This window comes from Myotis myotis, unplaced genomic scaffold, assembly GCF_014108235.1.
Source record: "Myotis myotis isolate mMyoMyo1 unplaced genomic scaffold, mMyoMyo1.p scaffold_m19_p_17, whole genome shotgun sequence".
NCBI lineage: Eukaryota > Metazoa > Chordata > Mammalia > Chiroptera > Vespertilionidae > Myotis > Myotis myotis.
This window is the reverse complement of record NW_023416321.1, coordinates 16,909,523-16,937,150: the sequence shown is the minus strand read 5'-3', so window position 1 is coordinate 16,937,150 and position 27,628 is coordinate 16,909,523. Positions and strand designations below refer to the sequence as shown.

The 27,628-nt window shown below is 41.6% G+C and overlaps 1 protein-coding gene across 1 annotated transcript in view; it reads left to right on the top strand.

The window, feature by feature from the left end:
- The first annotated feature begins 12,404 nt into the window (after positions 1–12,404).
- The window catches only part of CEP112 (centrosomal protein 112), a 300,119-nt gene continuing 284,895 nt past the window's right edge, over positions 12,405–27,628 (top strand). The window contains exons 1-4 of the mRNA XM_036341573.1: positions 12,405–12,515; positions 19,802–19,915; positions 22,938–23,128; positions 25,257–25,429. Of these exons, the coding sequence (XP_036197466.1) occupies positions 19,810–19,915; positions 22,938–23,128; positions 25,257–25,429 (470 nt within the window). The 5' untranslated portion in view covers positions 12,405–12,515; positions 19,802–19,809. The remainder of the gene's footprint in view (positions 12,516–19,801; positions 19,916–22,937; positions 23,129–25,256; positions 25,430–27,628) is intronic.

Sequence of the window (27,628 nt, the reverse complement as noted above, 5' to 3'; positions counted from 1 at the left end):
GCTTAGTTTTGGTTTTATTATCTGTTTCAGAACCCCAATATTTGGAATATCATTATTTCGTGGCTGTGAAATGCACAGTGTAAGCAATTACGTGGGTAACCCAGTCCCTTTCCCCTAAATCTATCCTCAAATGCTTTCACCTAAAACAACTACAATTCAGTATTTTTCATAGAATGGTCCACAGACCCCCCCCCCACATCAGTATCACCTGGTACTTATAACAAAGAAAAAATGCTGTACCCCAGAATTTGTGAGGATGGTCCAAAAATCTACACTGATGACACAGTCCCCATATGATTCTTTGTGTTCCCTAGTTTGAGAAACATGGCCATGAAGGAATCAGCATGGGCTACCAGTTTAGAAGAACTGGATTTGAACCTAGGAGTCTGCTTTACAAAATCCCTAGAAAAATCTCTCCTCAGCCACTAAAATTCCGTGATCCAGCATGACGTTGCCCCTTTGTTCGTATTCAATTCCCCTGCCCTTTTCTCCTTCTGTAGTACACGGTGGCAAAACCTGTCCCCCGGCTCTCACTGCCTTCCCTCTGCCTGTGCCAGAGCATCTGAATGTTGCTGGAAAAAAGAAAACAAAACCTCATAACCGGCTAATAGGTCCCACTTTCAATTCACCAACACACACGTTACATAAGCCCTCGGCTCTGCCCCGGAATCCTACCGTGTTTCTTTAGACTGTTCACTCCTCTCCACCCCAAGGTGGCTGTTTCTCTTCTCAATGCCCCTCAAGCCATCTTCTCTCTCCTCACTCTCAACCAATGGCCTTGCTTCTCATTTCACTGAGAAAATAGAAAAGACCCTTTAAAAAAAAATCTTGACCCTACCAAATCCATCATCTTATCAGTATCTGCACCAGGCACTCTGCTCTCCATATTGTTAGGATGGATGAACCCTGAGACCCCATATCTCTCCCCGCAGCCCTCTTTTCTGGATTTCCTCCCTTAGCACAAAGTTTTCTTTTCTGTTTTTTTGTTAATCTTCACCCAAGGATATTTTTTCCATTAATTTTTATAGAGACTGAAAGGGAGTGAGGAGAAAGGGGAGAGAGAGAGAGAGAGAGAGAGAGAGAGAGAGAGAGAGAGAGAGAGAGAAACATCCATACATCCATGTGAGGGGGACACATTGACTGGTTGCCTCCCACATGCACCCCAAAAGGGAATGGGGAGTGAACCTGCAACCCAGGTACGTGCCCTTGACCGGGAATTGAACCCAGGACCGTTTGGTGCGCAGGCCGACACTCTAACCACTGGGAAACACCAGCCAGGAAACAGTTTTCTTTAATTTGTCACATAGTAATTAAAGAACCGCTGTTTTCTTTAACTTGTCACATATTAATTTTAAAGGACCTCTTCCTCATCCCCCCAACATCTCTAGGAATGCAAGGGCAGCAGTAAAGACTTATAGCATCTTCCCCCCCCCCCCCCCCCCCACCCCAGGTCCCTGGGAGGGAACCAAGAGGGCTGGTCACAGGGAGACCAGTGAAGGTAAGTAATGAAGATTTCTTTCGGCATCTGGTGGGTGGTAACTGGGAGCCTCCCTATTACAGCCCGAGCTGCAGGCCTTTTGCTCAGTCTCCGCAGGCTTTTCTGTAGAAGTCCACACTGGGCTTCCCTCTTCTTTCACAACTGCCGTTACCTGCTCGGATCCACTGAGACGTGAATACAGAATGTTTGAGGCCCTGTAGCCCAGCTCACCTGATGAATGAACAGGCTCAATGGGGATTTTTAAACTTAAGTGTTTATTACCTATGACCTGTATTAGGGGTATAACCACCAGGGCAGGGGACCAGTCAGAATGGACCACGACCATGGACTGGAGGGTTGAGGGTCGAGGGGTCAGGGCTGGAGGCGCTCGATGTACCAGACATTACCCTTGAGTTGTTAGATGTGGGAAAACGGAGGAGGGGGGCCTTCTGGGAAGAGCTGGTAGCCACGTTGTGGTTGGCACTCAGAGTGCCTGGGCAACAGCTATCTACCAACTGGTGCGAAAGCTTTTCAATATTTTAACTCACGGAATGCCTTGCCACACCTGCTTTCAAGAAGGATTGGGGGAAAAACAAAAAACAAAACGAGGGATTGGGGACAACATTGTTGGAAGAATATAAACATCATAAAAATAACCACACACACCAAAACCAAAATAAAACAAGCACACAGATTTTGTAATTTTATTGTTATACCATTTTTTTACGACTTAATTTTTTAAAGCAGTTTTATGTTTACAACAAAATTGAGAGGAAGGAAGATATACTCACTGCCCAAACACATCCATAACCCCCTCCCTTCATGATCAACATCACTTTTCAGAGTGATACTTAACCAAAGATGAACCTACATGGACACATCATAATCATCCAAGTCCATAGTTTACCTTAGGATTCTTTCTTGGTGTTGTACTTCCTATGGATTTGGACAAATATATGACACATATCCATCATTACAGAGAATTTTCACTGCCCTAAAAACCCTCTGTGACCTGCCTACGCATCCCTCCTCCACCCTGAAACCACTGGTCTTTTTACTGTCTCCGTAGTTTTGCCTTTTCCAGAATCTCATGTCCTTGGATCCAACGGCCTGCAGCCTTTTCCGATGGGCTTCTTTCACTTAGGAACACGCACTTAAGCTTCCCCCACGTCTTTTCACGGCTGACAGCTCATTTCTTAGCGCAGAATAATACTCCATTGTCTGGGTGTAGCAGTTTGTTTATTCCCCATGCACTTACTGGAGGACATCTTGGTTGCTTCCAAGTTCGGGCAATTATGAATAAAGCTGCTATAAACATCCGCGTGCAGGTTTTTTGTCTGAACACAAGTTTCCAACTCCTTTGGGTAAATCTAAGGAGCATAATTGCGGGTCCCATGGTAAGAGTAGGCTTGTTTGTTTATTGAGCGACAGTTGACAAACAGCACTGTATTAGCTCCGGGTGTACAACATAATGATTTGAGGCGTGCATGCATTGTGAGATGATCACCACAAGAAGTCTAGTTAACATCCATCACCTCATACAGTTCCACTTTTTTCCCCTCGTAATGAGAACTTTTAGGATCCACTCTCTTAGCAACTTTTAAATATACAACAGTATTAGCTGTCGTCACCATGCCGACGTTACATCCCCAGGAGTGAGGTGTTTTGTAACTGGAACTTGGTGCCTTTTGACCACTTTCACCCAGCGCACCCAGACTATGTTTAGTTTTGTAAGAAACCAAGCTGTCTTCCGAAACGGTGGAACCATCTTGCATTCCACCACGCCTGCATCGGCATTTGTTGTCGGCATTCTGGTTTGGGCCATTCTAATGTGGTTGTCTCTTGTTGCTTTAATTTGCATTTTCCTGATGACCTAATGACACAGAGCATCTTTTCATTGTTTAGTTGACACCTGTATATTTTCTTTGGTGAGGTGTCTGTTGAGACCTTTGGCCCACTTTTAAGGTCAGGTTGCTTATTTCCTTCTTAAGTTTGAGGAGTCCTTCATAGATTTTGAATAACAGTCCTTTATCAGGTATTGTCATTTGCAAGGATTTTCATCCAGTCTGCGGCTTGTCTTCTCATTCTCTTGACGTTGTCGTTTGCAATGCAAAGATCGGCTGACTATATTTATGGGAATCTTTTTCTGGGTTTCTGTTCTGTTCCGTTGGTCTGTCTGTTCTTTTGCCAGGACCACACCATCTCGATTACTGTAGCATTATCTCTGTTGTTTGGAAATACCAGGTATTCAGAATGCTAAAAGCTCCCAAGCCCAGCACTCCTATATTAAACCTACAGCACCCCGCACATCCCCCTCCCTCACACCCCAGCCTATTCCACAAAGAAGCTCCTGGAATATGGCAAGTCGGTTGAAGATGGCTTTTTGTACCATGTTATTCATTGGAAGGCATCTCAGGCTGCTGGATAGACTTGGATCCCTGAAAAAAAGTAATCAGAGTAGACTTTGGCGCTTAGGCCACAGTACTGATTCCTCTAATGATATTTTCACAGAAAAAAAAAAAAATCTGCTATTTTTGCAATCTGAAGAGGCACTTTGGATTAGAGGAGCCAGCCCGTTAGTAGAAACTTTCCACTTTCTGCCCCTCTATTTAGTGATTATGTGGCCCATTTAGTCCCATAAGCAAACTCTCTTTTCCAAAATGTTTTTTCTTAAACTTTTAGATCACCAAGTTGACTCTTATAAAAATTCAGCTATACCCACCCTCCCTAGCCACAGGCTTCAGTGATCTGCCCTGCTGGCTGACAGTCCAGGAAGCACTGACACCCTTCTCCCTCCCCCCAAAATGTTCCCCACCCCCAGGCAATCCACTGAAGGGAGAGTGAAACTCTAACCACAGGTTGCTAGGAATCATCCCATACTTCAGCATGGCTGAGTTTCCTCTTCCCATCTGGACTGTTATGTACTAGCAACTGCAGACCCAGTGAACCCAGTGAGCTGCATGTGGTCAATGACGCTGCCTCCAAGGCCAATGATCTGCTTTTTCACTTGCCTTTTGGCAGGAGGGGTCTGAATACAAAGGGGCCGTGTTTTAACTTGTCTCTTGCACTGCAGCCTAGTTCTGCAAGAAGTTTACAGTACAGAAAATGAATTCTGTCATTTGTAAGACATTGACCAGTCTTTCAATATACAGGGTCTCATTTCTGAGCCCCCAAACACAACCATAAGTATTCATCAGTGAAATTTCCCACCTATTAGCCTGAAGATTATTCTTCCTAAATAAAAGACTAAAAAGACAGACAGACAGACAGACAGACAGAAAGAAAGAAAGAAAGAAAGAAAGAAAGAAAGAAAGAAAGGAAGGAAGGAAGAAAGAAAGAAAGAAAAGGAAACAGCTTGGGATGTGTGCATATGTGTGTGAGTATGTCTCTGTGTGTGAGAGTGTGTGTGGGTGGTGTGCATGTGTGTGAACATTTGTCCCTCTTGTGTGTATGTTGTTTGAGTGTGTGTGTGTTGTCTTTGCACATGTGAGAGTATGTGTGCTTGCATGTGTGTGTGAATGTATGATGGATGAGTGTGTCTCTGTGTGTGTGTGTGTGTGTGTGTGTGTGTGAGAGAGAGAGAGAGAGAGAGAGAGAGAGAGAGAGAGAGAGAGAGAGAGAGAGAGAGAGAGAGAGAGAGAGAGAGAGAGAGAGAGAGAGACTAGTTCTTTGTGTGCTCGTGCTGCCTCCTAGTGGCATTTATTACTTTTGAAAGTGCTCACAAAAATGTTGGGAATGAAAAGAAGACAACATTGATTGAAGTTGCCTTGTGTCAAGCACTGGGTAAAATTTTCCACATATCTCACCTTTGTTAATTCTACCTTTCCAATCCTGCCGTAAGGAAGGTAAAGAAACTGAAGCTTAGGGAAATGATGTAACTTGCTTTACCTGGTCACAGAGCTAATCAGTGACAGAACCAGATGTCCAACCTGAAGGTTGGACTCTGTCTTTTCTACCATTCTTAGACTGCTGGTTAGGCTGTGCATTTTCCCAGTGGCTTCCTGGAGATTTTAGTTTAGGGAGTGGGGCTGAAACAGGTTGGTAGATGTTTTTATAGGTGATGGATGCTATGAAGTTCTCTACTAGTTGGTTACCAGTTTGTATGGACACTGGCTGGGGTGATATGCATACTATTGAAGGGGAGGGAGGACAAATAGCCAGTTCATCTCTGTTCATAGCCTTGAGCACGGCGTGCCCAGGAAGGCAGGGGGTAAGGATGGTTTGGTGAATGTGACTTTGTTCTGGCACTGGGAAGTGATCAAAACCTTTGTGCTAAAGGTAGTGGCTCTCTTTTTCCGTAGTGAAGAAAAGAATATATGCCTTGTAATTCCCAGTTTCTACTTTCTTTATACTACAACTATTTGTGGTATAGGTCATATTTTTATGACCTGTAAATGGGAAGTTCGGAATCATTTTCTATGCAATTTAAGGGATTTACTGGCTGCAGGATTATTCTGATATTTATCTCTAATGTGTTTATGTAATAATAACCATCATTCTTGATATTTACAAATTGCTTTCTGTTTAGATTGCTAAGCATCACTCATGCATTTCATTCCAATGATACAAAGTATCTTAAGAATGTAAATGATGAATCACTGACTGCAATGTGATTCTTTAGAATATCAGCTTATGTGTTAGTACTGTGTACAGAACCATTGCTAGTTTTGAAACAATAAATAAAAATGCGGAAGCTACGCATATCGTGTTAAATCCCAGAAAAATAGACAAAGGGCTAATGAGAAACTTTGCAGAAGAATAAAAGGACAGGGCTGACAGAGTTATTAACATTTCAACTTTTCTAACAGTGGAAAATGAAAACTAAAGAGATACTTTTTATGTACATACAACTAGCACAGATTAGAAAAAATCAGTAATGTGAGACAGCCACTCTCAGGGACTCCTGAGGGAGATTACAAATTCGCAAAAAACACTTTTGGAAAGCAATTTGGCAGTACTGGTCAAAAGCCTTTTGTTGTTGTTGTTTTCCCCACAGGAATATCTTTTCTGGAGATAGCTGAAACTTCACCCAAGATATATATACTAGAGGCCCGGTGCACAAAAATTTGTGCACTCGGGGGGGAGGGGGTCCCTCAGCCCGGCCTGTGCCCTCTAGCAGGCTGGGACCCCTCGGGAGATAATGACCTGTTGGCTTAGGCCTGCTCCCGGGTGGCAGAGGGCAGGCCCAATCCCTAGGTGCAGCCCCTGGTCGGGCTCAGAGCAGGGCCGATTGGGGAGTTGGGGCGCTGCCCCATCATGCACAGAGCAGGGCAGATTGGGAGGTTGCGATGCCACCCTCAGGGTAGGGCCAATTGGGGGGTTGGGGCACCGTCCCCTGTCACACTCAAGGTAGGGTCGATGGGGAGGTTGCGGCGCCACCCCCTGTCACGCACAGAGCAGGGCCCATCAGGGGGTTGGGGTACCGCCCTCTATCACCCACAGAGCAGGGCCGATCAGGGGGTTGGGGCGCCGCCACTCTCACACTCAGGGCAGGGCCGATGGGGAGGTTATGGCTCTACCCCATCACACACAGAGCAGGGCCCGTGGGGACGGGGGGGGGAAGGGGGTTGGGGAGCTCCCCCCTATCAGGCACAGAGCAGGGCTGCTCAGGGGGTTGGGGCCCCGCCCCCTGTCATACACAGAGCTGCAGGGCGATCAGGGGGTTTGGGCGCTGCCCCCTGTCACGCTGATCCCGGTGCCGGGAGGCCTCGCGGCTCTGCTGATCCCGGTGCCGGGAGGCATATTACCCTTTTACTATATAGGGTAGAGGCCTGGTGCATGGGTGGGGCCGGCTGGTTTGCCCTGAAGGGTGTCCTGGATCAGGGTGGGGGTCCCCACTGGGGTGCCTGGCCAGCCTGGGTGAGGGGATGATGACTGTTTGCAGCTGGTCACACACCCTTCAGGGTGGGGGTCCCCACTGGGGTAACTGGCCAGTCTGGGTGAGGGGCTGAGGGCTGTTTTCAGGCTGGGGGTGACTGAAGCTCCCAACCGCTCCTTTTTTTCTTTTTTTTTCTTTTTTATTCTGGGCCAGCTTTACCTTGAGGCTTGGCTCCAGCTCTTAGGCCTCCCTGATGAAAGTAGGTTTCTGGCCTTTGCTTACAATGTTGCGAATCTGCTGGCTGAAGTCCCGCAGTATCTGTTACAATGTTTGAAACTGCCCGCTCAGAGGCCTGCAGCCGCAGGCGGGGAACGTTGGTTTCCTCCGTCACTGAGGCAAGCTGCCTGGCTGCCGGCCGCCATCTTGGATGACAGTTAATTTGCATATCTTGCTGATTAGCCAATGAAAAGGGTAGCGGTTGTACGCCAATTACCATGTTTCTCTTTTATTAGTGTAGATATATATGTCCCAGCATTATATATAAGAGCCAAAAATTGCTAATATCCAATCACAGGAGAATAATTAAGCAAATGATGTTGTATTCTAATGATGGAATAAGTAGACTTTAAAATGATTTATATACTTTTTATTATTTTATATACTATAATTTTAATTATATATAAATATATGTGATTTGAGAAAAAATATATAATTATTCACAGTCATTATTTTTTATTTATAGGATTACACATCATTTTTATTTTCCTCTTTAAAACTTTTAATTTCCCTGTAATCGAGCTAAAACTTTTATAATCTGAAAAAAAATGCCATTAAAAAATCTTAGTCTAGAAAGAAAAATTTCATTTCTCTTTACAGTTAACGCTGGATTATTTTTGCTAGTAAGTGGAAATAATTGCCTGACAATTCACCACAGTGACCCAAAGTCAGTAACATTTGTTCTTATGTCTTTTTTTTTATTTCTTAAAGTATTACAAAAAGTATTACACATGTCTCCTTTTTTCCCCCCCCTTGACATTCCCCCGGCCTCCCCCACCCTCCAGTGTCTTATGTCCATTGGTTATTCTCATATGCATGCATACAAGTCCTTCGGTTGATCTCAACCCCCCGCCCCCGCCAACCCTCCCTGGCTTTCCCACTGTAGTTTGACAGTCTGCTCAATGCTGCTCTGCCTCTGTATCCATTTTTGTTCATCAGTTTATAATGGTCTTTATTATCCATAAATGAGTGAGTTCATGTGGTATTTTTCTCAGCTTCCCAGGGGCCATCTCAGCCTCACCGGGGCCGTTGCAACCTCACACAGCAACTGTGTCAAGCAGCAAGGATGAACTGGCTTCCGGCAATAAAACAGAAAACTCAAACAATAGTGTTTTAACCAAAATGGAGGTAACCTCTAGGTCTCTGCTATAGTTAATACAATTTATAGAGCAGGAGTTAAATATATAGATATCATCAAATTTAATACTTATAACAAAATGCAGGCCTAGTTCATTCTGAATTATCTTTATAATTAGGAAAATGTCATATTTCCCATGTTTTACATAGGGAATAATTGAATTCACATTGTTCAGTATTTTCTAGACCAGGGGTGGGCAAACTTTTTGACTCGAGGGCCACAATGGGTTCTTAAACTGGACCGGAGGGCCGGAACAAAAGCATGGAGGGAGTGTTTGTGTGAACTAATATAAATTCAAAGTAAACATCGTTACATAAAAGGGTATGGTCTTTTTTTTTTTTAGTTTTATTCATTTCAAACGGGCCAGATCCGGCCCGCGGGCCGTAGTTTGCCCACGGCTGATCTAGACTAATACTTAATTTTAAGTTTACCTTTTGAAAATAAGCAGATCCTTTTCTGTATGAGAAGTATAGCATAATTAATTCCCCACACAGGAAAGAAAAACAATTTATTTTTTAGGGTGATGTTTCCATTACCATCAATTATGTTACCATTTGATTTTTAAAAATGGAAGTAAAATATTATTTGTTTATGAAACAAACCTTTTACTTTCATTGAAGTCATTTGTAGCTGATAGGAAATAATGTTCTCAATGGCAATAATGTTTCAATTTTAATACCTTTTTAAAATCAAAGAAAAAAATGACATTCAGTATATATTTCCTGTATATATTTTCATAACTGACTTTATAATTAAGTTAGACCTATCAGATTTAGTCTCTTAGAAAGAAATTTGGATTCAGAAAAGTTAGTCTTCCAGGCCTCTTGAATGGAAGCTGTAAACTAGGAAGTGATGGGTGGCTGTATTCCATTCCAGGTGCAGAGAAAAGCACAAAAGAGCAATCTGCATTTATTCTTTGATTCAATAAACATTTATGGATTGTCTCTACATGCTGGGTACTCTGCAATGCACTGGGTCTGCAATGGTGAACCCAACGTATATTGTTCCTGTCCTATGGAATCTAAAAAAGGATGGTTGACGTTAATATTTTATTACAAAGTTTGATAAATACAATGAAGAAAAAGAACAGGGGGTTTTGAAAGAGAGTAAGGGTGGTCTGAGAATCAGTGAAGGCTTCTCTGAGGATGTGAGAGTTCAAAAAATATATATTGAGCTGACACATTATTATCCTTCTAGACATAGAAGTCATATTAATTGGCTGCTATAGATATCTGGCCATACAACGTCTATGCAAAACTGTATTTTTTTAGGCCACATATATTGCATCAGTTAAAAAAAGAGTATTTATATGGCTTGAGGTCCCTGAATGGAGTCTGATTCCAGCAATTTCCCCCCAAATACACCTGAAGGTCCACAGAGTGGGTCTCATGTGTGCTCTTTATTTTACGAAATTATTACATGGTGTGCATCATTAATGTTTCTCCAAGTGTTTGTAGCGGTGAGGGTGTTACTCTTATTCTCATTTCCTGCCTTTGATGCTTGATGAAGTCATTCCAGCTGCTGCTACTTTTTATTAATGCTGCCCCGAGGTTGTTGGAGCCCAGGGTTAAGGTCGATGATGACTGTACTGAGTTTGCTGTCTTCAGAAATTATGGATACAAATGCTACTTACGGCTTCTGTTCTCAATGTTTAAATGGATATAAACCCACAGAGGAGGAGTTCTGAACCTAGGCTCCAGGGGTGGAGTTCAGACCTTTGGGGAACCGTTTGATTTGGACACACATTTTGGGGTATGTGGGCAGTTGGTGATGGTGGGGTAAGGGAGGTAAGTTATAGCTTTTTATGATTTCAAAGGAAATTCTTCACCTCAAAGGACTAGGCATCACTTATTACAACAAGTGGAGGAGAGCTGGAAGTCAAACCATGGTCAGCTCTGTGCTTTATGTAGAATTACTCACCTTTCCTTCAATGTTTCTATACTGTCATTGAACCAGATCTGCTTACCATCTCTTAGGATGAGTTATAGGATGGCCCTTGGTTCTCATGTAAGGAGATTCCAAGTGGACACCAACCACTCCTCTAAACATGACATATAGGTTGAATGCAGCTCAGGCTCAAGCTAAATATGTAGGACATAACAATAAAAACCCTCCATGCATATCTTAATATTTTTGTTTGCACATCTATATGTGTGTATGTATATATAAGTACATATGAGTGAAAAAGGGACAATCTGCTAGTTCTTGAAAATGAAAAGGGAGATTTTCTCATCTTTTTACTTTCACCTATTAGAGAAAATATTTTAAGAAATTTACTTTCTTAATATACATTTCTTTACTTTTTAACTTTCAGTCATATTTTTTTTTCTGCTGCAATTATTTCCTCTCAGATGAACTTGACTTCGTTGCATTTTCCTCTTGATCCAAGCCTAAAAAAATACAGAACTTTTCTGCTCATGTTCATTTCATCATTTGTCAAATTCATTTCATGTTCTCCCGGCAACGTGGTTACATATTTTAAACCTCTTCACTGAATGGTCAATGTCCTGCAATTGCATGTGTGTGATTCTCAGTACAAATGATCTAGATTACTAATTATTTATTACCTATAAACATGTTCAACTATGCTTTTAAAAAACTAAACATTCTTAAAAGCATTTCACATCTTTTCTTTCCCTTAGCCTTCATGATTTGTCATTGAAACAATGAAGAACTGTTAGCTTTTACTTGTAGTGGGATGGGTTTGAAAAAGCCCCTTGGAAAGAATATGACTCTTCTTTGGGAGTTTGAAAGTAACTGGGTAAAAATGAACGAATCTTCTCTTTTCTTTATGGAAAATTGAAAAGATGCCTCAAGCTGTGCTTGAGTTTGATTTGGCACCACCCTGAGTGTATTGCCTAGACACAAAAGAAGGAATCCCGTTGTGAAATTAGATGAAAAACAGTGGTGTGTTCACAATTTAAATGTTGTTTCTGCCTGTATATTTAAAAAACATAGTTCAGAGTTTCCCCAGCAATGTAACAGAAGACCACAGACCACCACAACATAGCAATGCGGACATGGAGACCGCCCTGGGGAGGTGGAGACTCCGGGAGCGGCAAAAACACATTTTCCACTAGATCTTGTTATTCTGCACAGAACTGGTAATCAAAAAGCTTTTTTATTTTATTTCAGCATTTTCAGAATTTGGGGTCATGTTTTTCAGACCTCAGATAGTTCTGAAAGCCACCCCCGCCCCCCAAAATAACAACAACAACAAAAAGGTAATGTCCATCTGGGTTGTGAGGAAGACACCAGGCAGTAAGTTCTCACGTTTTTAGACTCATTCAACGCCTCTCTCTGACCAAACAAAGGCCACACCCTTTAGTGACCGTTCTCCAGTAATCCCATTTTCTTTGCCCTTTGGATGTCCTTCCTCCACAGCCCTCCGAGTGTCCCCAAGCTACTCTTGTGGTGCTGGGGGACCGCATGGACCAGGTATAGGTCCCGGGACCTGCCTAGAAGCCACCTCCAGGCAGGAACACGAGCTGGAACCTGCGCGCCGGGGACCCGACCGTTGCCATGGCAACGGCGCTGTGCCCCTTGGCAACGCTGGGGCCAAGGAACGCGAGCGCCGGAAGTCGCTGCCTCCGAACTGTTGGACGGTGGCTGTCATAGGTCCCAGTGTCGCCATGGCAACGGCGCGCCGCCGGCCGCCGCCGAAGGGGTGGGAAAGGGGGCGGGGAATGCGAGCGCGGAAATCCCCGCCCCCGGCCTGCAGGGCGGCGGAGACGCTGGCGGCCCGCAAGGATTTGAAACCGTTTGGCGGCGGCGATAGCGGCGGCGGCCCATCGGGAAGCTTGCATGTAGGGGCGCCAGGTTCTTGTTTTCCCCATTTTCCCTCCCCAGCCCCTGTCCCCGGGTTCTGGGGTGGAATTTTGCCTGGGGTGGCGGCCGCCCCGCGCGTGCGGGCTGGTGCGGGGAGGGGCGTCGCCCCGCAGGCCCCGGGCGGGTTCTCGAGGCCCGAGGGGCGCGCGCTGCGTTCGGGGGTCTCACTTGCTGAGGGAGGTCCGGGCCGGGCGCGGGCTGGGAAAGTTCTGCGTCAAGTTTGACAAGCGGTCGACGTGACGAGTCCAGGAGCCGGACCGGAGGGCTGGCGGCTCGGGAGGAAATCCGCGTGTGGGACCCGCGGGGGGAGCGGCCCCGGAGGCCCACGGCTGCCCTCTGTGGCCGGGAAGTGCCTCCCGGGCACGGCACCCTACACTTGTCACTCTCCTCCCACCGCGGGACCCGCGGCCCGACCCGGGATTTCGGGCCGAACCGGTGTGCTGGTTCCTTTGTGGGAACAGTTCGCCCACAGCCCCTGGGGAAGCGGGCCCTGTCCCAGCATCAGGTGGCGGAGCTGCGGAGTGTGTCTGCGCTGATTGATGGTTTTAAGTGTTGTAGAGAGGAACTTAAGTAAACACGAACAGTTATTCTGATCACTGTGCGGCCATGCCTCTTACTTGTCCTGAATATTTAAAGATGAGTCCAAATGACATAGAAAAGGCACGCGAAAGGACAGGCGCCTTTTCCTAATGGTGCGGCAGAGTCCGGGCACGGGGTTCCCGCCCAGCGGGCACTTGCCATGGGACCCTCGGTCAGTCCCCGAACCCCGCTGAGTCTCAGTTTTCCTCCTCCGTGAAATGGTCTCGAGCTCCTGCCTGTCTCCGAGGGCGGTGACTGCGATAGGCTTGCAGAGCACACACCATCCTCCTGGCACAATCAGCCCAGGCTCTGGTAACGGTCCGCACCCCCAGATGTGTAAGCCGGGCGAACACACACCTGGAAGACTTGGCTGCACCGAAACTCGCATTTCAGGTTTTCTTTAATGGCCCACCCTGTATTTGAAATATGGTTTGATTGAACAAAATTGATGACACGCCACGTTCAGGAATATGTTTATTGTGTTTGGCAAGGGGCAGGATAGACTGAGGCGCACCCATTGTTTAGCAGCTGTGGCCACTTTTCCCGCCAAGGGCTTTCAGTGTTTGTGACTTGCTCAAGCTTTGCTGACCTGTGGCAACTAAGCACCTTGAGAAGGTCTTAGCCCCTTTTGTAGCTGTCCACATACAATCGGGTTTAAAAAAAGACAATACCAGTGAGTTAAATGTAAGACATGATCCAAATATAGATTATAGCTAGGAGCAGGAGTCACTCAATTTACTTGTTTGCTTTTGAAGTAATTTATGTGACTGGTAGGCACACTTTAAGCCTAAATCAGTGATATAGCTTTATTTATTTTTTTTCAATTCTAATAATTTAAATCTGCAATTCTAATAAATAGCAACAAAACGGTTTGATTAGCTGGAACTAAGTAGATATAATTTATTTATAAGATGTAATTTGTGTAGCAAGAATTCCTTGAAGGTTTGAAATTGTAAATTAATTTTTTTGTTTTTGCTCTTTGCATTTCATTATTTTGTTGGGGAATAAAAAAGGGATTAAGGAGGCCAGGCTGGTGTGGCTCAGTGGTTGAGCATTAATCTATGACCCAGAAGGTCACGGTTCGATTCCCAGTCAGGGCACATGCCCAGGTTGTGGGCTTCCTCCCTGGTATGGGGCGTGCAGGAGGCAGCTGATCAATGAGTCTCTCATCATTGATGTTTCTTCTCTCCCTCTTCCTTCCTCTCTGAAATTAATAAAAAATATATATGTATTTTAAAAAGGGATAAGGAGATGCAGACTTTTTCCTTTTACCAAATATTACATTGATTCTTTACTCTGGTTTTTAAAAAATGTATATCCAGTATTGTATGTTATTATAGCAATTATGATTGCCTTTCTAATTTTCAAGATTTCATTATTAGTTGGAGATAGTGCTGACGTATAGGCAAGTGGCCAAGTGGTCAGATATCATGAATCTGACAAGGATTTCAGAATTTTACTCTGAGCTTTGGGCTTAATTTCATGGCTTTAAGTGAGTCTTTTAACTTCGAATTTAAGTTTCCTCTAACGTTAAACACTACCATCTTTTGCCTGTGTTAAAGGACTTACTGAGTGAATCTTATTACAAATTTTTTGGCTTTCGCCCTAACTATGGGTACTCTCAGGCAAATGTTTGAGTGCAAAGGCAGGATGGTTAAGCCTGGGAGAACACTTCTAGGCCAGAGCTGTGCTTAAATTCTGGGTTTATGAGTTTCCATTTGTTTGTTCATCCATTTGAAAAGTTAGTTTTCAGCTTTATGATTTAACATCCAGCCGTGGTATCATAGCCTTCTGTTATCAAGTACATAACTGAAGTAGTTATGGAGAAATACAGTTAGGAATATTATAGGAATTCGAAACAAAGCAAACAACCCCAAGCCAACTAACCCATCAAAATAGTATTATCTTAACCAAGTCTTGAATGTGAAAATGCGTTTCTTCTATAATGCAGAGTGTAGGGTGGCCAGTTTTGGTAACTAGAATTAAGGACACGTAATATTTCTATTCTAGAAGACCTATTTGGTACTCAGAATGGGATCTTTTAAAAAAATATATATTTTTATTGATTTTAGAGAGGAAGGAAGAGGGAGAGAGAGTTAGAAACATCAATGATGAGAGAGAATCACTGATCGGCTGCCTCCTGCCCGCCCCACACTGGGGATCAAGCCCACAACTGGGGCATGTGCCCTTGACTGGAATCAAACCTGGGACCCTTCAGTCCGCAAGCCGACGCTCTATCCATCGAGCCAAACCAGCTAGGGCCAGAATGGGATCTTAAAAAACAAACACCCTAGTCATGTAAAAGTGGGACATTAATCCCTTACATTAACATTTATTTACCAATCAATTCTTCTTCCGTTTCTAATACACAGCATGCAATGTGCTAGGTATCTACTGAGACATATAAGTCGTGGTCCCTGCCTTCCAGGAGCATCTCGGATGTGGAATACATGCAAGTAATACACAGATGTGTTAAAAAAAATCTAGCTTGATAAATACTGCTTCACAGATGTGAGCAGTGCACACTGAGAATGGAGTAATAGTGAGTCTACGATAAGTGGGACAAGCTTTACTCAGAAGGGACACTTGCGCTGCATGTATCAGATTCCAGACAGAGGGAACAGCCAGTGAAAAGGATGTGAACACATATAAGGGCTTGGAGTGTTTGAAGAATGGTGAGCCAATGTGTGTGTGTGTGTGTGTGTGTGTGTGTAGATGTGTAGGGAGGGGTCAGAGATGGGCTCAGGATGTAAAGGTACTTGTAGACCTTACTTTGAATGTAGAAAGCATCCTGTTGTCACAAGCAGCCAAGAGAAGTTTTTATGTGGGGAGTGATAGGGTTAGTTTTATACTTAGGAACCGTAGTCTAGTACCAGTGAGGACTAAAGTAGGAAAAAATACAGTTGGCTGTAGGTAAGTGATCAGAAGGGCTTTCTCGGAGACCGTGGCAGCTAGAATAGAGATACAGGCAGGGTTGGAGGTGTTTCTCAGTATTTGTGGATGTATTAGTTTATGGGGGTTTAAGAAATGGGAACAGACAGTGGGGCTGGAAAGTTGGCACAGTGAGGAGGCTGTTGATAGGTGTTTTTAGGATAAGAGAGACAAGTTCATGCTTCTGATATAAGTTCATGCTTCGGATACAAGTTCATGCTTCTGTTCTCTAAGAAGTAAGTTGAGAGGTGGAGGGAATAGCATTTTGTGGTGTAAACATTCGGCAGTTACTTTGTCCATGAAGCAGGAGGTTAGATTTTTGAAATTGAGAGTGAGCGCTTTATTTAAGGGACTTTAAGATGTCTGGTAAAAGCTGCTTTGTGGAGTAGGAGACAGTAAAAGACTCCTGGGGATTGAGGTAAGATTGGAAGCCATCTGACTACAAGGCAGTGCTGTCTTTCTCCCACAAGCCCTCAGTTAGGGAATGAAGGAGGGTGTCAAGGGATCAAAGTCTTGCTGAGTTTAGTAAAGAGAAGGTCGAGTGGAGTAAGGAGACAGTATAAGAGAATAAGAGGCTGTGATGAGACAGAACCTGGCTGGAGATCCTGGCTAGAGAACCTGGCAATGATGATTGACTAAATGCTGCCTCTGTCCACACTTTTGGGAACCCCTGGACCTGCTGGGGTTGGACCCCAACAGATGGCGCCTGAACAGGGACCCCTAGCCGTTCAACGCGCTGACACTTCGGGAAGCCCATCGCCAGTGACACCGCCCGCTAGCCAGATCAATAAGGACAACCAAACCACTGACTTGAGGACAGCTGAAATCCCTTGACTGAAAAGGCCAGCAACCTTCTACAGGAACAAGGCTCCGTGTGCACTCTATCCACTATGTTTATAGCTATGCTTGCTATCATTGCTTGTCAGTCTTCTTCCGAGTCTTAAACAACCCATTCCAAGAGGTGGCCGCTGATTGACATGCACTATCATTTAAAAAATAAAGGAGAAATTTGCCAGAAGCTGGTCCATCCTTGCTGCTTGACACAGTCGCTGCAGGGAAGAAACATCTGCACAGCATATGTTTCAAGGGACCTGGCGTATATGGCATACTGTTCTTAATATGTTTGCTCCCCTTCTTAGCACTATGTGTTTTAACCAAGGTCACCTCTCCAAGAAAGGTTGTTTCCCCAGGTAAGGGATCTTTCCCTGAAGTTAGGGAGGGAATAAAAGCCCTTAACTAAGTGCCAGGTGGGTAGTTAATCACTTTAACTAAGAACAATCACGCTTAAGCTACATAATCTTTACTCCCTGGAATGGAGATAAGAAACGCCCTAACCTTTGGAATAGAAATTGATAGGATTAAAATCAACTGGTATAAATACAGATGTAACAAGACAATAAAACACAGAACCTGGCTGGAAAAAAAAAAAAAAAGAGGCTGTGATGAGATAGAAGGGTCAGGAGGTGACGGTGATGAGAATGGAGAGTAAGGTGTAGTCAGATGGTAGGAACCTCCTAAGAGGGGACTTTCGGGTTGTGGCTAAAGAGCAGTATGCATCTCAGAAACTGTTTTCCTTCCTGGGCAAGGTTGCGGGAGAGAGTTTAAGACTCCAGGGAGCACATACATGTACTTGGCAGAAGACTGAAAACCGTGGTTCATGTCTAGACGGAGGGAAGCCAGGCCAGCCAGCGAAAGCTTCCTTACAGAGACAGGGTAGCGAGAACTTTCTATGAAGAGGCTGTTGATAAGAAGATGAAGATACCATGGTCAATATCAGAAGCTGCTTTAGCAGTGGGAGGGCCGTCTGTGGAGTAAGAATGCCTGAGGCAGAACAGAGCTTTATTCTAAATGTGTAATTTGTAAATTGAATCAATGACACTTGGAGACCTTATATAATGTAGGGGTAGTCCACTTCCCTACCAAGACAGTTCATTACATAGAGGAACATGTTGAGTGTGGATATATTTTTAACTTAAGGAACTTTGTCAAAATCTACATTTCTGATTTTTTGGGGGATTCACCCCTTTATCATCAATGTTTTCTTGCTAATTAGGAAGAAATACAAGGACCAATATTTTAGGTTTTTTTTGAGGAGAGTTATAAAATTTAAATGTACATAGTTAAAATCACTTTTTTGGGGGATACAGTTCTATGAGTTCTTACACATGCATAAAGTAGGGTCTTGCAGCCTTCTCCACAGGTAGTATGCTGACCAATCCTTGCCCTGTGCCGCCTCTTCCTGTCCAGGTCTCCCCCAATGCTAAGCCCTGTGGACCACTGATTTGTTTTCCATGCTCAAAAATGTTGCCTTTTCTAGAATGTCATGCAAATGGGTTAATATAGTAGGTAGCCTTTCAGGAATGGCTTCTTTCACTCAGCATAATATGTTCGAAGTTTTTTTTTTATGTTGTCACATGGATCAGTAGCTCATTCTTTTCTGTTGCTGAGTAGTTTCATGTTGTGTTTTTGCCATAATTTGTTTATCCATTTCCCAGGTGAGGGACCTTTGGGTTGTTCCTAGTGTTTGCTGATTACAGAAGAAAAAAGCTGCTATAAACATTACATTCAGGTTTCTGTATAACTATAGATTTTGTTTCACTTGGGTAAATACCAAAGAGTGGGATTTCTGAGACGTGGTAAATGTATGTTTAACTGTGTAAGCAGCTCCTAACCTGTTTTCCAGTGTGGTTGCACCATTTTGCATTCCTACCAGCAGTGCATGAGGGTTCCTGTTCATTGTTCTTACCAGCACGTGCTATTGTTTGCATTTGTTATTTTAGCTGTCCTACTAGGCATGTAGTGATATCTCATTATGGTTTTAATTTGCATTTCCCTAGTAACTAAAAATGTTGAGCATCTTTTCATGTGCTTACTTGTCATCTGTATATCTTCTTTGGTAAAGAGACTAGCTTTTTGCTGATTATTTTTATTGGGTTGTTTGTTTCATGGTTTTGAGAGTTCTTTATACTAGTAAGACCTTTGTGAGAAAATGTAATTCACAAATCTTTTCTTTGAGTCTGTGGCTTTTCATTTCAGTACTTTAACAGAGCCCTTTGCAGAGCAAAAGTTTTTTGTTTTGCTGAAGTCCAATCTGTCCACTTTTTCTTATATGGGCAGTGCTTTTTATGTTGTATCTAAAAAATCTTTGCCTTTTTCAGGGTCATGAAAATTGTTTCCTATATTTTCTTCTAAGAGTTTTGTAATTTGACATTTTACACTTAGGTCTGTGATTTATTTTGAGTCAATTTTTTTTAATATACTATGAGATATAGATTGAGGTTTGTATAATTTTTTTTTTTTTGCAGATGGATGTCCAGTTGTTATAGCATACTTTATTATAAAAACTACAATTTCTTCATGAATTTTATTTTTGTTGAAAGTCAGTTGTCCATATTTTACTGGTCAATTTCTGGACTCTAGTCTGTTCTATGGGTCCATGTGTCTATCCTTTCACCAATACTACGTTGTCTTGACTACTGTACCTCTTAAAATTGGGTAACGTGAATCCTCTAACTTTGTTTTTCTTTTTCAGAATTCTAGGCTTTTTTTACTTTCTAAAATTAAATTTTAGAGTCAGCTTGTTATATATACAAAGAATACTGTTGGGCTTTTGTTTGGAATTGCATGAAATCTATAGATCAATTTGGGGAGAATTGGTATTTATAATGCTAATGAGTTTTCTTTGATCTCTTTAATCAGTTTTGCAGTTTGCAGCATACAGACCCTCAATATTTTCATTTTAAATCTTTTACAGACTGAATTATGGAAATGGAAAGTGAAGAAGAACAATGGGAGAAGCTGGATGCAGAATTTGATCACTTTGTGGTAGATATGAAGCCTTTTGTTTTAAAATTACCCCATAGGCCAGGTAAGATTATGTTTAAAAATTAGATTCTTAAGGTTAATTGTTTCTTATATTATTTCATGAAACCAATGATCCATCAAAATAGAAATAAAACTGAATTCTTTTAATAGCAATTTTTATCTTAAGCTGATGTGGGATTGTTTACTTTGAACTGTTCAAGGGTAAATAGAAATTTAGTGATAATGTCCTACTAAACCATGGAAAGGTTGTGATACCCCTTCTTATATGTCATGAGCTTAAAGCCCGGGGATCTCTAAAGTTTGCTAAAACTATTTCTTCCTGCATCTTTTTTTTCTCCCACCATGGGAATGTTTCCTCTTTCAGGAGCCTACAATCCACCTGCTCTTTGACCCTTTTGTTTATAAAAGTGGCAAAGAATTTATTGGTCTTGTATGCTTTGGGTTGACGGAATAAAATGAAGTGTGAATGAGTTTTGTTGTTATCTTGTCTCCAGTTTACGGCTTCTTATCTTTAATTATAGAATGAGAGTCTTTGTTTCAAGTTAAAGAATTTTCAAGTAACACAAGGTATGCAGAGCAATTGGAAAGAGTTTGGGGGGCCAGGAAGATTCTCTGAGTTATACTGGGCATAAGATTGGCTGTAAAAGTAAATCTGATTGGCAGCTTTTGAGTGGATCATTTGGAATGGGGTCAAGAAACTGGTTTTTACTCTGTCCAAATTTCCTATTTCCCTAAGGTGTCTGAGGGAACTCTATATTCAAAAATGAGGAACCAAGTCAGTATTAGATATGTATTGCAAGGAACTGCACTGGGAGAAGGGAGGGTAGTGTGTGAGTTATGCATTTTGTGGTCATCCATTGTTCTAGGCCCTGCCACTTTTTAAAAAAATCCTCACCCGAGGATATGTTTTTTATTGATTTATTTTTAGGGAGAGAGGAAGGGAGATGGAGATGGAGATGGAGATGGAGATGGAGATGAGAGAGAGAGAGAGAGAGAGAGAGAGAGAGAGAGAGAGAGAGATTGATCACTTGCTCCCCATATGCGCCCTGACTGGGGATTGAACCCACAATCTTTTGATACTCCAACCAACTGAGCCGCCTGGCCAGGGCCAGGCCTGCGACTTTTCCTGGTCCACGATGTCTTGGCATGGGCTTCCCTCCAAGCTTCTTCCTCTATCCGCTTGCCCTGCAGACCAAAACCTCTTCTTTCTTCCTCTGCTGTTCTTCACAATGGTTATTTCATATCTCACAGCTCATTCATGATTTGTTGAGTTAGTATTTAATGATGTTTCTATACTGTTAATCATCTTTTGATATTCAGTACCTTTTTGTCTTAGATCTGCTGATTAGGAAAAATTTTTAATTAAAATCTCCCATTATAAATGTATTTCAAATCAAACTATTGTCATATTTATCTTCTTTTAAAAATGGATTTTAGGTACAAGAATTGATTGGATTGTAATCTTTGGTTCATGACGTATTGTCTATATTGGTACATCCCTTGCCTTCTCTTATTTAGTTAATTCTTAACACTTGGAAATCACATACCAATCAAGAATCTAAACAACTTACATCTTGTAGCTAAAATCTACTTTGGGAAATGGTTTTTCCCAACATTTTAAGTAGAGGAATGAATTCTTTTGTATTAATCAAGTTGTACTGAATTCTAGCCATTCCAAAATTAGATAGATTTCAGTTTACTGCTGGGCATATAGAAAATATATACTTTGCCAAAGCCGGTTTGGCTCAGCGGATAGAGCGTCGGCCTGCGGACTGAAGGGTCCCAGGTTCGATTCCGGTCAGGGGCATGTGCCTGGGTTGCGGGCACTTCCCCAGTGGGGGATGTGCAGGAGGCAGCTGATCGATGTTTCTCTCTCATCGATGTTTCTAACTCTCTGTCTCTCTCCCTTCCTCTCCGTAAAAAATCAATAAAATATATTTAAAAAAAAAAAAAGAAAAGAAAGAAAATATATACTTTGAAAAAGTGATTACTTAAGTTTATCAGTTTCACTTTTGCATTTTTTTGGCATAAAGTATGCCCAATATTTCATGAAGTTTGCTTTGTGATTATATAATTTCAAAGCTAAAAATACAAAAGTTTTTTAGAGGCTAGCTTTCATACCTGTAGTGATAAATCTGGTATGAGCAAAGTAGTAAATCCGGCCCCAGCAAATTTTGTAGGTAAAACAATAAATGAATATGACCTTTAGAAACTAAGAGATTAAAGCAGGCTTATGATTTGTGTTAGGTATATAATCCTCAAATTGAGTTAGCCTGATAAAAGATTAGTGTCAAAGTAGTTTTCATGAGACCTAAAAGCGATTCTGTGTCATGTAAGATAAGATAGTCAATAGGTCATTATATGTGGATTAAACTGTGCTATATTTTTAAGGCAGTTTCTAAAAGGATAATTATTTTACAAAATTACATGTAAATACCCTTCATTTATTTCTAGAGAGGTTAAAAGAAAACCCTAAATAAATCAACTATAAGTCCCTGAAAATTATCAGCTTTAATAAATAAAACATTTGAGATTTAATTTTAGATTAAGTTTAAAATGCTTAAATAAATAAGATTGCATTTTATCTCTCTCTTGGTTTGCATAATGAGAATTATAGAATTTTCAGAACAACTACAATTATTTTACAGCAAACTTTTTATCTCACTGCTTTATTTGACAGTAATCCAGAGATTTTATTTTTGAGAAAATATTTTTTTGCTTATGTCTTGCCTGATTACTAATGAACTGGTAAACTCTAGACCAAGAGTTGTCAAAATTGTAGCCTCTGGAGCAGATCCAGCCTGCTGCCTTTTGGTAAAGTTTTATTAGAAAACAGCCATTCCTGTTTGGTTACATGTGGTGTGTGACCGATTTCATGCTCCAGTGGCAGAGGGGAGCAGCTGTGCCGGGGGTCACAGGCCTGCAGAGCCTCACTGCTTACTGTGTGTCCCTTTACAGTGAATTTGCCGACCCCTGCTCTAGGCAGGAGCAGATTTAGACAGGTCTTTCATTTAGTGTTTGTTTACTGACAAATCAAGTCTCTAATATTGCCTATGTATTTCTAGAACGGCAGAGGTGTGCACTTTGGATTAGAAAGCTGTGTGAGCCTTCAGGAACAGGTGCAGGAATAATGGGCAGGAAGAATCGGAACCTGTATGCAAAACTGTTATTGCATATGCTTAAGCGAGGAGTGATTGAAGGCCCTTTTATACACCGACCTGAACCCGGGACACTAAAAACTTTACCTTCATACATGGTAGGTGTCATTGACCAAAAGGTAAATCAGTTTAGTTTCTTAAAAATTGCCAATTTAGACCAGCCTGGGTGGCTCAGTGGTTGAACCGGGAGGTTGAGGTTCAATTTCTGGTCAGGGCACATGACTGGGTTGTGGGCTTGGTCCCCAATGTGGGATGAGTAGGAAGCAGCCGAGCAGTGATTCTCTCTCATCATTGATGTTTCTATCTTTTTCTCCCTCTCGCTTCCTCTGAAATCAATAAAAAAATATTTTTAAAAACCTCTGCCAATTTATCATATCATTTGGGAATGGTCATATTAGTAAGTAACAAGTGCTAGATAATATGTTAGTTAAAACGAATGTGCTTTTTTTTTTTCTTTCTGATTCAAGTTTTTCTACCTTGAATAGAAATCAGATATTGGCCAATAAGCAGCCTATACTTACTGATTTAGTCAATCCATAATATTATACAATATTTCTAAAAATTTTAAAGTGCAATTTTAAACTTGAGCCTTACTTTTCCACTGTTTATAATAATATTTTATGTATGTCAGAAAATTTTAGTTATTAAACTCTTTCATATTTAAAAATATATGAGAGGTCAGATTGAGTGACTTCTAAAGTTCCTTTCTACTCTAATAAAATGACAACAGTAAGTTGGAGTTTAGAAGTGATTTCCTGCACTTCATTTAATTTCATTATCAGAATCAGGTTTGTGAAAAGGCAGTTACAATTATACTTGGTTGATGAATTGTCACTGTCTTGGTTTGTATGGTGTTTGAATACTTGAGAAATCTGGCTGGAGTTCTAGGGATTGGTAGTTGCTGTTAGGATATTTTAAGATTTTTTTTTTTTTTAAATATATTTTATTGATTTTTTACAGAGAGGAAGGGAGAGAGATAGAGAGTTAGAAACATCGATGAGAGAGAATCATCGATCAGCCGCCTCCTGCACATCTCCCACTGGGGATGTGCCCGCAGCCAAGGTACATGCCCTTGACCGGAATCGAACCTGGGACCTTTGAGTCCGCAGGCCGACGCTCTATCCACTGAGCCAAACCGGTTTCGGCAAGATTTTTTAAAATGATATTTTAAAATTTTATTTTAACAGTTAATTTACACCAAAAATTTACTCAAGAGGCATGTTGCACAATTAGACCATAATATGCTATCCACGGAAGAATGCCAAAAGTGTTAATGCTATTCCCAATCACATGAGAGACATACATTTTGTTTAAAATCATTAGTCTTTGGGACATAGTTATTTGACTTAATATTTGATTAACCTTTGAAGTGACTATCTCATTTAAAAAGAAATTGCTATGCATGTCTGATTGAGGATAGAGGGTCATGTTTCACCCCTTCCCAGAGAGCAGCCCCCCTAGAGGACTGTTGTGGAGGATTGGGAGAATTGTTGCAGAAGTATCCAGTTAATGCAGAAGTTTCTTCACAAATGTGCCATGAAGCCTGGCTCACTTAAAGAGAAATAAATGGGCTGATGTCATTCTTCTTAATGACTAAAAGTAGAACATTTTCTGGAACAAATTCAGATGTTAAGATCTGAGTACGTATATTATGGTTTCCCATTCACACTCAATTTCATAAAATCATAGGAAAGTGCCTTGTTTTACAAAGAATGATGAGAAGTCCTAAGACTGCCTTGGGTTTTCCAGCTCATTTATAGCACTGCCAGAACCACATCCCAGGTCTTCAGCTCTGTTGTTCTCATCTGATGAAGGGATTCCTGATTTTTATTTATTGTGGTTTCTGAGCCCACTGATTTTTTTGGTGGGTTGCAGAGTAGTTAATGATCACAGAAAAAAATAAGAGAGCACGTGATTTAAAAAGAACGTTTCATTTATGTTTACATAAAGCTAATATTCCTTTTGTAATACAATAATTATCAGATTTATCTGGTATGTATTGTTATCATTCATCAGGTTTCTTATACAGCAGAGCACAACTAAAATGTGTTATCCCATTTTATGTATTTTAATATTTCATAATTAATGTGCATTGAATGATGCATTTTTATATATTTTTGGTAGTTGAATTTGAATATTTGAATGGTTATCAAACTTGAAATCTTAACTAATTATTTCATTATAGTACATTTTGAAAGAATAATTTTTCTAATTTTTAAAAATCAGTCCATCTATTTTGATGAACCAAATCCAGCACAAGCCAAAAGTTCAAGCCCAGAAGGATTACCGGACTGGGTAATGGGTGAGCTGGGGACGAGCGAACACAAATTAAATGAATCATGGAAGCTTTCTTCTGGAGACAGTTATTCTTTGGTGCAGTCGCCAACCGATGGCCACAGGTATGCTATGAAAATGGGATTTGGAATGTGTTTCATTATTTAGCCTGTCTTCAGTACTGGTTCATACATTTCATTTTTCTTTGTGTGTGTTTTTATGAAAAGTAGTTGATTTCCTTTATATTTTTGTTAAAGTTGAAGTCTCTGAAGGATATTGGGAAGGTAAAATGACAGTTTTGCTTTTTCATTTACTGTATATTAAAAAATTATGTTATATTCTAGCCATTTTTTTTTGTATCTGTTATATATATACTAAAGGCCCGGTGCATGAATTCGTGCACTCAGGGCGGGAGGGGTCCCATCAGCTCGGCCTGCGCCCTCTTGCAGTCCAGGAGCCCTCGGGGGATGTCTTACTGCCAGCTTAGGCCCGCTCCTGGAGAGGGGGCCTAAGCTGGCAGTCGGACATCCTGAGCACTGTCGCAGAGTCGCTGCTGCACTCCCCAGCCATGAGCCCGGCTTCTGGCTGAGTGGCGCTCCTCCTGTGGCTGTGCATTGACCACCAGGGAGCAGCTCCTGCACTGAGCGGGATCGGGCCAAAACTGGCTCTGCGACATCCCCCGAGTGGTCCCGGATTGGGAGAGGGTGCAGGCCAGGCTAAGGGACCCCACCAGTGCACGATCGAAGCCAGGGAGGTATGTGGGAGGTTGATCAGCAGGGAAGGTCTGCAGGAGGGCTCCAGGGCATGTCCAGCCCATCTCACTCAGTCCTGATTGGCCGGACCCCAGAGCAAGCTCACCTACTGATCAGAGCATCTGCTCCCTGGTGGTCAGTGCATGTCATAGCGACTGGCCGACTCGTCAGTGCACATCATAGGGAGCATTTGAGCGGCCTTAGCATATCATTAGCATATTACACTTTGATTGGTTGACTGGACACTTAGCGTATTAGGCTTTATTATATAGGATGTACACATTACATACATACACACATATATAATGTTTGTGTGTGTACGCGTGTGTGTATATGCTCCATTGCTTGGAAAGTGGTTCCTGAAAATTTTTAAATAATACAATTCTGTTTCCTTTATGACAAGCACGTATTAAGAACATTATCAATGTCGACAACAAACTGTAACATCTTAAAGCTTATACTTGAATTTCTCTCCTTTTTATCCATCAAATAGTATTTGTTTTAATTTAATAAAATAATGAATATAAATGTAAACCTCATTAAACTGTGCTTTTTCACTAGAGTATTAAGCTTAAGTAGGATTTTTAGTATAAACTAAACGTCTAAGCTTTTGAAATACATGAAAAGATTATTGTTGTAGTATAACTTTTGGCCTCTAGGAGGGATAGACTTAAATTGGACTTTTATCAAACTTTGAGTTTTACCTTTGGTGTTGTTCCCTCAAATATTAAAATATTGGACAGTGTCAGTTGACATGTACCATACTTCAAACTTCTCTTGGTAATTTTAATTTGGGGAAATTTGATTTGGTTAACAATATGATCTTTCTTTTCTACACATTTTGGTTTGTTACTCAGATATAAAATGTTAGTAATTTGAAATGTCTTCATAGTTGGTGTAGTCTGATTATGTTTTTCAGATGTCAGGAGTTATGGGGGGAAAGAACAGATGAACACAAAACAAGTGCTGTAGTCCAAAGGAACTTTTTTTTATTGGAAAGAGTAAACCAATTAAAATGGAGAGGCATAAGAGGGAGAGGGGAGATAATTACAGACATGTTCAGAAGAGTGAAAAGAAATGAATAGATGAGTCCTTGGGGGTTTTATAAGGTACTTATTTTTGTATTTATGGGAGATTTAAAAATAGAAGAGGTATAATTGTGGAGTTTTGTTAACCTTTTAAGCAGGTAAGTGGAGGTGTCAAGAGACTGATGTGCATACAAAGAAAAATACAGTTCTTGGTTTGGCTGTGAAATGCATCAGGTGTTTGCCAAAAGATTTGTTGAGTGTCTGACTAAGTGCTGGGTTCCTTTCTGGGTTTACAGTGTAAAAGTGAACTAAAGGAGTTTCCTATGTCTTTGAGTTAGCCCAGAGGTTGAAAATTGGTCATCATTCTGAACTGAATGAATCATGTGCATAGATTTGTTTTGTTTGACTTCCATAATGTCTTTAAAGCTTTTTTAGTGGGTTGTCAAAATGAACAATTAGAGAATTTTGTACAAAAAAACCTACGTTTCTGGCTCACTTTAGAAAGTGGAGACCCAGCAATCTTTCCATAGGTTGGAGCAAAGTA